Consider the following 13,676-nt stretch of genomic DNA (forward strand, 5'->3'; position numbering starts at 1 on the left):
TAGGTACTCAGCATACAATATAATAAAAAATAACATCATACATAATAAAATTCTAAGTAACTAATACAAGCATTAAAACTGATGAATAAGAATAACACAATATAGACTAAAATAAGCACTTTCTTTGCTCTGGGACTAAGCAGCTAGGACTCTGTCAAATCCATAGAAACATAGAAGATGACGGCAGAAAAGGGCTACAGCCCATCAAGTCTGCCCACTCTGCTTACCCATCCCCTGTCTATGCCCTAATGACCCAATTTCCTTATCTTGATCCTCGTAGGGATCCCACATGGGTATCCCATTTATTCTTAAAGTCTGGCACGCTGTCTGCCTCGATCACCTGCACTGGAAGCTTGTTCCAATGATCAATCACTCTCTCTGTGAAGAAATACTTTCTGGTGTCGCCATGAAATTTTCCGCCCCTGAGTTTGAGCGGGTGCCCTCTTGTGGCCGAGGGTCCCTTGAGAAAGAAAATATCATCTTCACTTCGACACGTCCCGTGAGGTACTTAAATGTTTCGATCATGTCTCCCCTCTCCCTACGTTCCTCGAGAGTGTAGAGCTGCAATTTGTTCAGTCTCTCTTCGTACGAGAGACCCTTGAGCCCTGAGATCATCCTGGTGGCCGTCCGCTGAACCGATTCAATTCTGCGCACATCTTTACTGTAATGTGGCCTCCAGAATTGCACACAGTACTCCAGATGAGGTCTCACCATGGCCCTGTACAACGGCATTATGACTTCAGGCTTTCGGCTGACGAAACTTCTATTGATACAACCCAATATCTGCCTTGCCTTAGATGAAGCCTTCTCCACTTGATTGGCAGTTTTCATGTCTGCACTGATGATTACTCCTAAATTTCGTTCTGCTGAAGTCCTAGTTAAAGTTTCTCCGTTCAAGAAGTACGTCTTGCATGGATTTCCGCTTCCGAGGTGCATGACCTTACATTTCTTAGCATTGAAGCCTAGCTGCCAGATTGAGGACCAACTTTCCAATGTAAGCAGGTCATGCGCCATATAATTCTGTAAACTGCATTCACTTACTATATTACATAGTTTGGCGTCATCGGTGAATAGTGTTATTTTACCTTGAAGCCCCCGAGTCAGATCCCCTATGAATATGCTGAAAAGGAGTGGTCCCAGGACCGAGCCCTGCGGCACTCCACTGGTCACCTCCGATGTTTTAGAGAGGGTACCATTAACCACCACCAGGAAGGTTAAAAATCCTCCTGGCACCACCAATGCAATGACCAAAAGAACAGTCTCCAAACGGAATCATAAGAACATAAGAATTGCCGCTGCAGGGTCAGACCAGTGGTCCATCATGCCCAGCAGTCCGCTCACGCGGCGGCCCTCTGGTCAAAGACCAGCGCCCTGACACTAGCCCTACCAGCGTATGTCCTTGTTCAGCAGGAACTTGTCTAACTTAGTCTTGAATCCCTGGAGGGTGTATTCCCCTATGACAGACTCCAGAAGAGCATTCTAGTTTTCTACCACCCTCTGGGTGAAGAACTTCCTTACGTTTGTGCGAAATCTATCCCCTTTCAATTTTAGAGAGTGCCCTCTCATTCTTCCTACCTTGGAGAGGGTGAACAACCTGTCCTTATTTACTAAGTCTATCTCCTTCAGTACCTTGAATGTTTCGATCATTTCCCCACTCAATCTTCTCTGTTCGAGGGAGAGAAGGCCCAGTTTCTCTAATCTTTCGCTGTACGGCAGCTCCTCCAACCCCTTAACCATCTTAGTCACTCTTCTCTAGACTCTTTCGAGTAGTACTTTCAATGCTGCATTGACAGACTTCAGATCCAGGATTGGTCTCCAGTTGTCCAAGTCTTTCTTGGGCACTATAAAATAAATAGAGTATCTGGCCAAACCCAATTGTTCAGGAGGTACGAGCTCTCTGGCTGAATATCTAGGAGCCTCGCCACAGTCTCCTGGAATTTGACCACTTTCTCTGGTTGCCGGCCTTAGAGTCCACAAATAGATTCAGGAGGAGACAAAATTTGAACTTGTACCCTTCTCGAATGATGTCCAGCACCCAGTGATCCGAGCAAATCTGTTCCAAAGCGTCCCAATAAGCCAATAACCCTATCTGCGGAGGTGTGGCTACACCCTCTAAGGCAGGGGTGTCAAAGTCCCTCCTTGAGGGCCGCAATCGTCGGGTTTTCAGGATTTCCCTAATGAATATGCATGAGATCTATTTGCATGCACTGCTTTCATTGTATGCTAATAGATCTCATGCATATTCATTGGGGAAATCCTGAAAACCTGACTGGATTGTGGCCCTCGAAGAGGGACTTTGACACCCCTACTCTAAGGGCTCATGGACTGCTGTCTAGCAAAGCTTTAGGGTGACGATCTGCCACACTGGCCAAAAACTGTCCATTTCCTTACCAAATAGCATTTACCCCTTAAAGGAGAGCCTGTTTAGTGTTGCCTAAGAAGCCAAATCTTCTGCCCATTGTCTGACCCAGAGCATTCTACAAGGAGAGATAGCATAGGCAGAAACTTTTCTCATGACTCTGATTATATCATATAGAGCAGTGGTTCCCAAACCTGTCCGGGGGGCCCCCAGCCAGTCAGGTTTTCAAGATATCCCTAATGAATATGCATGAGAGAGATTTGCATATAATGGAAGTGACAGGTATGCAAATCTCTCTCATGCATATTCATTAGGGATATCTTGAAAACCTGACTGGCTGGGGGTCCCCCAGGACAGGTTTGGGAACCAGGTTTGGGATATAGAGCATCTGCAACATAGTCAACCCCCGCCATTACCAGCTGGGGGTAAATGTCATCATCCTCTATGGGAGTCAGATGAAATCTGATACGGCAAGAACATGCCACGAATGAGGCTAATGCTGTTTCTGCTTTAATTCCCAAGGCCTCAAACTGCTTTTTTGAGGACATCTTCCCTGCGGTCCTGCATGTCCTTTAAAATGACTCCTCTTTCACTAGGCAGGGAAGTACATTAGGTAACCTGCACTACCAACAAATCCACTTTAGGCTGAACAAACAGCTGCTGAAATTCAGGAGCCATCGGATACAGCCTTTACATCATCCTAGCCACCCATAAAGAATCCTCCAGGGTCTTCCAAATTCTCCATGATTAGCATATTAATGTCAGGATGAATGGGGAAAAAAATGTAGTCTCAGCCTTAGAGCTGCTCATAACAGAGCACAGTGTAGCCAAGGTTTGAGAAGCTTCTCATAAATTTAACTCCCGCTGTAATCATCTCCAGCAATGCTGTCAGCTTGAAAAGGTGGCTTACAGTCGGGTCCTCCCTTTGATCAAGGGCCGGCACCACCACCACCTCTTGACTAATGGCCTCTGCCTGAAATCTAGACTCTCCTAAGAGTGAATATTTACTCTTAGGCAGTGAAAGAATGGACTCTGAGACTCTCTAGTCCAGTCCTTTTCCTGATCGAAAACCATCTTTGGGGGGAGATTCCCTTTTGCAGCTACAGGTGCACCTTCAGAGAGTGCAGGAAGACTCCAACAATTTACATAAGCTTTGCAAATGAGACTCTCAAAATCAGGGGTAAAGCCCTGAGCAGGAAGCCCAGAGGACTCCTTCAGAGACTCACCATGTTGTCTCTTGGGCTCTATGGCATCCACGCATCTGTGTTTCGCCAAATTGCTCTCCAAGGGCTCTGGGAGGGATTTTTCCCCTGACAAATGAACCCCTTGCATTTCCCCAGCCCTAGAGGTACAGAAAGGGCTAAGCTCAAGGCCCCTGCCTCCCCCATGTGCGCTGTAGCACATGGACACTCCTCAGCCGACCATCCAGTTTATTATATTTGGCATGATATAGTGGTAGAAAGGTCCGAAGAGTCCATTATAATTGATTTTAAGTTAAATCAAAGGGGTTTGAGGCAGATAAGAGGATTTTTTTTAAACAAAATCGAGAAATCCAAGATGGCTGCTGCGGCAGCATTCTGGCACAAAAAAACCCCAAAAACAGCCCGCTATAGCAAAGTCCAAGAAATTCAGGGAAGGGGTTTATGGGAGTCAGGGATCCTATATCTAGCCCCAGAAGCCACTAAAACTGCCAACTTGAGACCTCCTCCAATTTTCCCATAGACTATAATGGGCTTAACTCACTATGCTGTGCTGTACTGGTGCTATAGCCTGCTTCAGCTCACACTGAAGCTGGATAGTGGAAGTATATCTCCAGTCTAGGATGCTGCGATCTTTGTGCTGTTAGTCAGGCCAAAGCTGGACTGAGAACTCAGACCCCCGATGGACGCTTTCACGGCAACAGGGGGAAGAAAACGCAGCCGGCAACTGTCAAAGTCCTCCCAGATCCCTGTGAGGCCAAACAGCCAGTGCTCAAGCACCTGATAAATTAGGGGCAATCCTTGCTCCAAGGGGAATGGTCCCAGAGCACCTTAATTGTTAGTGTAGGCCAGCTACACAGGTTCCTTAAAGAGTTATCCTGTTAGCTGCAAATTGCTACTCAGAGGTTCTGTATCTTCTTCCAAGCAGAGCTGCCCCAGGGCTACTGGGGACCTCTTGAGCACCAAAAGACTCAAAATTTGGATTAAAAAAAATAAAAATCAAACAACAAAATTTCTCAGAGCACATCAGAAAGACACCTAGCTCGCATACAGAAGGGAAAAAAGAGAAAGAGAGTACAGGCAACTGAGGAAGCTGGCAGAGCTGAAGAAAAAGTGCATGATTCATTCTGCACAGCTCATGGCCGGGAGAAGTTAACCCAATCATCAGGACTCGTATGCCATGCGCACTAGAAAACAGCACTAGCAGTTGAACATAGTTAAAGCAGAAGTCCTACGATAAGCAGAAAAAACACGAAGTATGACCTACAATACTGTGAGGACCAAGCATTCTTCCCATGCAGTCTTGAAATTTTTTTTTTTTTTGCCCTAACATATTTTATGTAATAAAAGCTATACGAGTAATTCTACAGATAGGTGACAACTGTGCATATAAGTTACAGAACAGCAGAACTTATGTGCGCGATTGGCAAATGTGTGCATAAGTGCTGGGTACTATTTTATAACAAAACAGTCATGGGAAAAAATTAGGACACCGCATGAAATATTCCGTTTTTTTCTTAAGAAATGTTCACATATCGATGAAGGAGGTTTGCCCTACTTAAACTTCAGACATTTAGTTTGGTGTGTTCATGACTGCTGCGGCGAGAGTGAACACCATGGTGAGATCAAGAGAGCTGTCTGAGGCCTTCAGAAAGAAGATTGTAGCAGCTTATAATTCTGGTAAGGGTTTTAAAAAGATCTGAAATAAATTGATATTAGCCATTCCACGGTGTTTGCCAGAGAGAATGCAGACAAGCACCAGGACTTCTGGAATAGTGTTCTATGAACAGATGAGTCCAAGACTGAATTATTTGGACACCAGAAAAGAGGACATGTTTGGCGTACATCAAATAGAGCATTCCAGGAAAAGAACCTCATACCAACTGTGAAGCATGGAGGTGGAAGTGTCATGGTTTGGGGTTGCTTTGCTGCAGCAGGACCTGGTCAGTTCACCATCATAGAATCATAGAATCTATCATGAATTCTACCGTGTATCAGAGGGTGCAGGAACATTTGAGACCATTTATAAGAAAATTAAAGCTGAACCGTAACTGGACCCTGCAACCCGACAATGACCCAAAACATACTAGTAAATCCACCAAGGACTGACTGAAAACTAAGAAATGGAGAGTTCTAGAGTGGCTGAATCAAAGCCCTGATCTTAATCCCATTGAGATGCTGTGGGGTGATTTGAAACGGGCTATACATGCAAGAAACCCCTCAAACATCTCACAGCTGAAAGAATTCTGCATTGAAGAGTGGACCAAACTTTCCTCAGACCGTCAGAGACCGATAGATGGCTACAAGAAGTGTCTCACTGCAGTTATTTCAGCCAAAGAGGGTAACACTAGTTATTAGGGTATCCTAATTTATTCTTCAGTTAGAATATACATTTTTGTGGGTATCTTTTGTTTCATGAGTATATCAAGGAAAATGTTTGTTTTTTATCTGCAATTACATCACTTTCTTTTCCAGAGATAAATAAAAAAAGATTTGACATGGATATGTGAGCATTTCTTAAGAAAGAACTGAATATTTAATGGGGTGTCCTAATTTTTTCACATGACTGAGCATGCCAAAAATCACTTAGCATGTTAAGTGTGAAGGGGTGCAAATATACAGTAGGCAGAGTAAGAGCAAGTAAAGGGCATGTTTCAGAGATAGTAACTTATAGACTATTGTAAGTAGTGTGCACTTCAGGGCACAATTACAACTGCCACTTGAAATTAACTGCTGATGCCTAACTTTAGGTGTGCTAAGGCCACCTTACACTAGTATTCTATATTGGAATTGCTACCTTAATGCTCTCTACATCATGTCCCATCACACCTTGTTTTAAATAAATATCCTTTCCACCATCTCTTAAGCTATTTAAATCATGCTGATACTGTAGAGCAGGGATCTCAAAGTCCCTCCTTGAGGGCCGCAATCCAGTCAGGTTTTCCCCAATGAATATGCAATGAAAGCAGTGCATGCACATAGATCTCATGCATATTCATTGGGGAAATCCTGAAAACCCGACTGGATTGCGGCCCTCAAGGAGGGACTTTGAGACCCCTGCTGTAGAGGGTATTGTTATGATACCTCAGCGCAATTCTAATGAGGATGCCCCATCTGCATTGCAATCTTTCCAAGATTTCTTGCCTAATATGGTTTAAGCAGAGTGTTATAACACTGCGGTTTTCCCCAGATACACCAACCTTAAGGCTGATCCACATCATTCTAAACAAAAAGTACTATGGCCTGGTTTTATACATGAAAAAGCATGCCTGCAAGCACATTGTAAATAAAATTATCTTACAAGTAAATGCCTTGTGAGGGAATTTCCTTCATTTGAGCCTTATCATGTAAAGCACAGTAATAATGATATGTCCTATGGCATGTTTTCACATCACAGCCAACTGTTGCTCCAGGACAATGGCACTGTGAACACATCTGCAAGGAAAAAAAAGCATTGTTTGCTGGAACACAAAGGAAAAATGCACATTAGATCTTTGCTTTCAAAACTGATTCTGATGTTTTGTAGAATAAGAAAGTTTTATTGGATTTTTCAATAGAGGCTTTAAGCCCCTGCTTATTCCAGCCATCACACAATAGCTTCATGTATAATGCACAACAGAACCATGTTGGATGATCCCCTGCTGACAGTTTTTGGGATGTCTAGGATTGACTCAACTTGGGAAAAATCCTCTGGCAGCTAAATGAAGGCTGACAGCACCCCCAAGTCATAAATAGAAGCAAATGAAGTTAGGTGCGATTCCTACCAAGTTGGAAGTACGCCAAAGCTTTTCTATCAAATACCTAAGGAATTGAATAATAATATAAACACAGTGAGGACAATTCTGACTAGTCTGTGTAGTTATAGTACGGGTACTATGAAAATTAGCTAGTGTAAGGTATGTGAATTGAAAGCACTTAAATCTTTGCACCTATTTGTAGGGGCAGGAAAGAAGGGGAAAAAATACAAATTTCCTTGAAGTATTGAGAGGAATGGAAATTCTCAATGCCGGAGCGAAAATGTTTCTTTTTTTTTGCTAAAGAACTGAATAATGATGTTACAATTCATGTTTTTGCTGGAAAATTAGCAGAACTTACCTGGGACATGAACTGAGCACTCAGGGTGTTTACCAGACAAGGCTGGTGAGCGAAACTTTGTGTTTTTTTGTTGCATTGTTGGTTGTACTTCAGGACCCATTTTGTTTTGAATTTTCAGACAAACTTGAATGCTAAATAAATTCTGTTTGGTTTGAAAGCTTGCCTATTGTGTGCCATTCTGACTGCTGTAAGCTAGGTAAGCCCACTGATATAGGGACTTCCTCCTACTTGGGGAAGCATGACGGGCCTATATCAGTAGCGTGTGCCGGTCCCTACTGCCGTCTGAGGGATGACCATGCTACAGCTTCCACATATAAAGGAGTGCTTCCGGTGCCTCCTCATCTGTGATATACACTACTGTTGTGGCATTGCTGAACACTCTTACAGCCTTTCCCTCAAAGACCTTTTCCAGAGCTTTCAACACTAGCCAAATAGGCACAGAGCTCCTGACAGTTTATGGACCATTCCTTCTGATAATGAGCCCACTGGTCCTAAATCAAGTGGTCCCTGCAACAAAGGCTGGCATTGTTCATGAGAGTCACCCACTCCGTGATTCAGAGAGGCATGCCCTTCAATAAGGAGTCTCCTTGAAGCCACCAGCACAAGCTGTTCTTCCATAGGAGCTGTATCTGAAGAGAATGACTCTTAGGTGACCACCAAGACAGAAGAGCATCCTGGAGAGGTTGCATGTGCGCCCTGGCCCAGGGAACAACCTTCACAGAGGCTGGTGGGCATGATTCGATTCTCATTTTAGGTATTGATGCCGATGGGGCTATCTGGGACTTTCCTACATTGGCATCGATTGCTATATGTGGCCCCTTTGGCCTCGCTTAATATTAATGGAGGATATACTGATTGTTTTACTTTGGGGAGGGGGAACTCATCAAGGCTGTACTTTGTCACCTGTGTTCTTTGCATTAGTTATGGAGCCCCTCGCACAATTGGTACGACAGACCTCAAATATTTTAGGTATAAAGTGTAGTGGGTTGGAAACAAAAATATTACTATTTGCAGACGACATTCTTTTTACAATACGAGATCCTCCTACCTCGTTGAAGGCAGTGGTGGAAGTACTAATAGCCTATGGACAGGTGTCAGGATTCCAGATAAATATGTCTAAGTCAGAAATTTTGGTTCTTATCTTATCGGATTTAGATCACCAATGGATTTCCAGTAATTATTCTTTTAAATGGGCTCAACATTCATTGCATGGATTTGTTATATGCAGCTAATTATCCTCCTCTCTTGAAAGCGATTTGGAGAGATGGAAACATCTAAATACTTCCTGGTTTGGTAGGGTGCAAACGATCAAGATGATGGTGCTTCCTAGGTTGTTATACCTCTTCTCAGCTTTACCGGTCCCTTTGTCCAATAAATTTTTTCTTCAACTGAAGCAGAGGATATTTGCTTATATTTGGCAATATAAGACTCCAAGGGTGTCTCGTATGATGATGTACCAACCTAGGAGATTGGTGGGAATGGCAGTGCCATATTTTCGATATTATTATCAAGCAGCGCAATTATGATATTTAATTAATTGGAAGTGGGATAAGGGGAAATATTGGGTGTGTATGGAGCAGGAGATATTGGGCATGATCCCGTTGTGGGCGGTACCTTGGCTCCAATTCCCACTACTTATGGCTATGGCTAAGATGTGGATCCAGGTGCGCAGGCGAAGTTTGGAAACCAGATTTGTTTTCAGGGGGCAGCTATTATATACAGTATATGCCCAATTTTGCTCCAGGTGAGGTTGATTCGGCCTTCCATTCATGGGGAAAGAAGGGTCTTAAAACATTGGATCAATTACTGGAAGATGGGAAAATTGCTCCCTTTGAAGTGTTGATGGAAGATTATGGTCTCCTTTCGAAAGATCTATTTTACTATAGACAAATTGAAAGCTTTATTAGGAAAGTGGTCCTCAGAGATCTGGTTTCCTCCAAGCAGATGATTTTGGAGAGGGCTTTGATGAAAGAGAGTGGAAGAGGTTGTATTACTAGATTGTATAATGCACTATTGGAGCATCTTCATCCCCCCTTTGAAATATAAACGTCGTTGGGGAAAAAATAATTGGCAAATGTTATAGTGATAAAGACTGGGCTAAAATATTTCACTCCCTTCTTCATAGTTCTATTGCTAGTAATATGATAGAAAACGGTTATAAGATGTTCTACTGTTGGTATTACACTCCAGCGCGATTGCAAGCTATGTATGGGGAAGGATCGGATGAATGTTGGAGAGGATGTGGGGAAGTGGGCACTTTTGAACATATTTGGTGGCACTGTATAAAAGCTCAGACCTATTGGGATAGAGTAATTTCCTTTACTGAGGCAGTGTTGGGCACTTCGCTACCTAAGACCATGGAGTGCTACCTGCTGAATGTGGAGCCCGCAGTTTTACCTATTAGGCAGCATAAATGGATACATTTGATATTGACAGCAGGTCGACTTGTTCTGGCATCTTCTTGGAAACAATCAGATCTTCCTGCGATTCAGGTATTGCTAACTAAAGTACAATTTATACAACAAATGTCTAAATTGACTGCTCTCCAGAGAAACCAGATACATAGCTATAATACCGTTTGGGGTGCATATTACATTACATTACATTACGGATTTCTATTCCGCTTGTACCTTGCGGTTCTAAGCGGATTACATTGGAAGATAACTGGGCATTCCCAGGAAGTTACATTACATTGGGAGATAGCTGGACATTTCCAGGAAATTACATTACATTGGAAGATAGCTGGACATTTCCAGGAAATTACATTACATTGGAAGATAGCTGGACATTTCCAGGAAATTACATTACATTGGAAGATAGCTGGACATTTCCAGGAAGATACATTGGAAGAAAGTTGGACATTTCCATGAAATTACATTACATTAGAAGGTAGTTGGTTTCAAGTTACATAGTGAGGTTTCAGGTTATTTTGTGACATAGAGAAGAAGATTCCAGCATGATGGGATTCATGTTAGGTTAGGTTAACCGAATATGTTTTTTGAATAGTAGTGTTTTTATTTCTTTTCGGAATGCTTTATAGTCTGTTGTTGTAGTCAATAGGTTGGATATGGAGGGGTCAAGTTTCGCTGCTTTAGTAGCTAGGAGGCTGTCGTATAGTTTTTTGCATTGGGTACCTTTGAGTGCTGGCTAGGAGAATGGTGTCTGTGTTCTCCTAATTCTGGGTGAAAGGTTTCGATTTAGGCGATTGTTTAGGTAGGTAGGTGCAGTTCCGTTTATTACTTTGTATAATAGAATGAATAATTTGAATTAGATTCTGGCTTGTATGGGTAGCCAGTGTGAGTCTAGGTAGGCATTGGTGATGTGGTCAAATTTTCCGAGTGAATAGATTAGCCTGAGAGCTGTGTTCTGAACAGACTGTAGTTGTTTAATTAAGTTTATTGGACAAGGTAGGTAGAGGATGTTGCAGTGGTCCAATAATCCTAGTACAAGGGATTGGACTATGATCCTGTATTGTTCTTTGTTGAAGAATTTTCTTATTTTTCGTAGGATATGCATGGTGAAGTATGCTTTTTGTGTTGTTTTGTTGATTTGAGTCTGCATTGTGCAGCATCTATCTACCAATACTCCAAGGATTTTAAGAGATGTCTGTATTGGATATTTGGTTACATTTATTACCAATTCTGTTATGGAAGGGTTTTTGTCCTTTTCAAGTAGTAAGAATTTTGTTTTATCCGAGTTAAGCTTCAATTTGTGATTTGTCATCCATTTTTCCACTGCTTTCAGAGTTGTTTCCAGGTGTCCTGTTGAGTTGGGGTCTTGGTTATCGAAGGGGAGCATGATGATTATGTCGTCTGCGTAACTGAATGATATTACATTTAGAGTATCTAGAGTGGTACCAAGGGAGGATATGAATAGATTGAAGAGGATGGGCGATAGTGGTGACCCTTGTGGGACTCCACAGGGGTTAAACCATGGGGCTGATTTGAGATTGTTAGACTTTACTCTATAGGTTCTTGTTTTAAGGAATCCTTGGATCCAGTTGTATACCCCACCTGAGATCCCTATGGCGTCTATTATCTGGAGTAGTATGGTGTGATCTACTAGGTCAAATGCAGCAGAAAGATCTAGTTGGATAATTAGTATCCTACTTCCTTTACTGAGGTATTGTCGGGCTGTATCCAGAAGTGTTGCTAGTAATGTCTCTGTGTTATGGTTTGTTCCGAATCCTGATTGTGAGGGATGGAGTAAGTTATGGTTTTCCAGGTAATTTGTGAGATATTGTGCAACAAGACCTTCTATTATTTTAACGTATAATGGGATTGAGGCGATGGGTCTATAGTTAGAGGGAGAGTCAATTGGGCCTTTACGATCTTTCAGTAGAGGGGTGATTATGATCTCGCCTAGTTCTGGTGGGAATTGGCCTTCTCTGAGTGCGATTTGTATCCATTGCATGAGGTTGGCTTTGAAATTAGGGGTAGCATTCATTAGTAGATATGAGGGACAGTTATTCAGATCAGATGAGGCTTGGCTGTATTTTTTGTAGAGTCGATCCAAGTCAGTCCATTGTACTGTTGGGAAGTTGGTCCAGGTTCTATCAGCAGTTATGGCTTCTTCCATTGTGGTGTTTATTAGTATCTTGTTGAGGTTGGACTGTGAGTTATTAAAAGTGGTTCTGATTGTGCGTATTTTGTATTTGAAGTGGTCTGCTAGTTGGGAGGCTGTTGGTGGGTGGTTTCCTTGAGTGGCTAGGAATGGTGTGGTGTCAGTTAGTTTTCTTACTAGGTTGAAGAGTGTTTTAGTGTCTGGTGTGTTAGTGCCAATTAGTTTGGAGTAGTAGGCTTTTCGTTTTTCCTTAAGTTTGATCTTATATTGTTTGGTTAGATTTCTCCATGCTGTTTTGGTTTGTTCCTGGTTCTGTTTTATCCAGACTCTTTCGAGTTGTCTACAGTGCCTTTTTAGTTGGAGAAGTTCGGTGTCGAACCATTTGTCGGAAGGTCTGCAGATTCTGTGTTTTGATTTTGCTGGGGCTAACTCATTTAAGGTTGTTTCGCTTAGGGTTCTCCAATGGCTTACGAATTCTTTAGGGTTGATGGAATTGAGTGCGGGGTCTACTTTGTCCCAGAATGTGTTGGGTTCGATTTTCTGGGGAGTCTTGAAGTACTTTTTTGGGGGTTTGGGTTTGTTGTTATTGTTAGCCCAGTTGATGGTGAAGGTATATTTGTAGTGGTCTGACCAAAGGGAGGGATGCCAGGTACTGTTGGAGATGTGGATATCTGGTGTGTGAGAGTTTAGGGACGTGTATGCAGCAATATCAAGATGGTGGCCTTTTTCGTGAGTGGGCTGAGGGTTAAGAATCTGGTAGGAAAGGGCATCGAGATATGAAAGTAAACCTTCTACTTGCTTGGAGGTGTGGTCTTCTAAGTGGAGATTTATGTCTCCAAGGAGCAGGTTATGTGAAGAGTTTAGAGAGTTCTGGATGATGAAATCTTCAAGATCATGTTTTGAGGCGATCCATTTTCCTGGAGTGATGTAGCAGAGAAGGCATGTCAAGGTGCCTTTGAGTGTGTCGTTGGATATTTGGCAGGCTAGAAGGTCTAAGTGGGGGGTTGAGTGTTTATCAAGGACTTTTAGTTTGAGGTTATTTCTTACAAGAATAGCTAATCCTCCCCCTCGTTTGTTTTCTCGACAGACTAACTCTAGTTTGTATCCTTTGGGGCAGAATTTGGTTATGCATGGGTCTGAGTCGGAGGTTAGCCAGGTTTCGGCTAGGAAGAGGCAGCCTAGACGTTCTTTGACCAGCCAATCCTTGATTAGTTCTGCCTTTGGGCTGACTGATCTTATGTTCATGTACGCACAGGCTATCGAGGTGTGTTTTGTGTGAGGAATGGTGATACAATTTGGGTAGATGAGGTTTCGAGGAGTTGTCTGATGTGTTTCAGTTGTTGTCTTGGATTTTGGTGGATGTCTTTTTACCCATTTGGTGGTGATGTTTTCGTGGTTGGCTAATGGGACGGATATCAGCGTCCTGGGGTTGTGGAGTTTTCTAGATGGTTGACACTCGA

General features: G+C 42.8%; 1 protein-coding gene across 4 annotated transcripts in view; it reads right to left on the bottom strand.

Annotated features, from left to right (window-relative positions):
- Nucleotides 1-13,676, bottom strand: part of PHF6 (PHD finger protein 6) — an 88,408-nt gene that overhangs the window by 46,432 nt on the left and 28,300 nt on the right. For all 4 annotated transcript variants that reach the window (XM_033946792.1, XM_033946789.1, XM_033946791.1 and 1 more), the window contains one exon: nt 6,860-6,993. In XM_033946792.1, the coding sequence (XP_033802683.1) occupies nt 6,860-6,993 (134 nt within the window). The remainder of the gene's footprint in view (nt 1-6,859; nt 6,994-13,676) is intronic.

This window comes from Geotrypetes seraphini, chromosome 5, assembly GCF_902459505.1.
Source record: "Geotrypetes seraphini chromosome 5, aGeoSer1.1, whole genome shotgun sequence".
Lineage (NCBI taxonomy): Eukaryota > Metazoa > Chordata > Amphibia > Gymnophiona > Dermophiidae > Geotrypetes > Geotrypetes seraphini.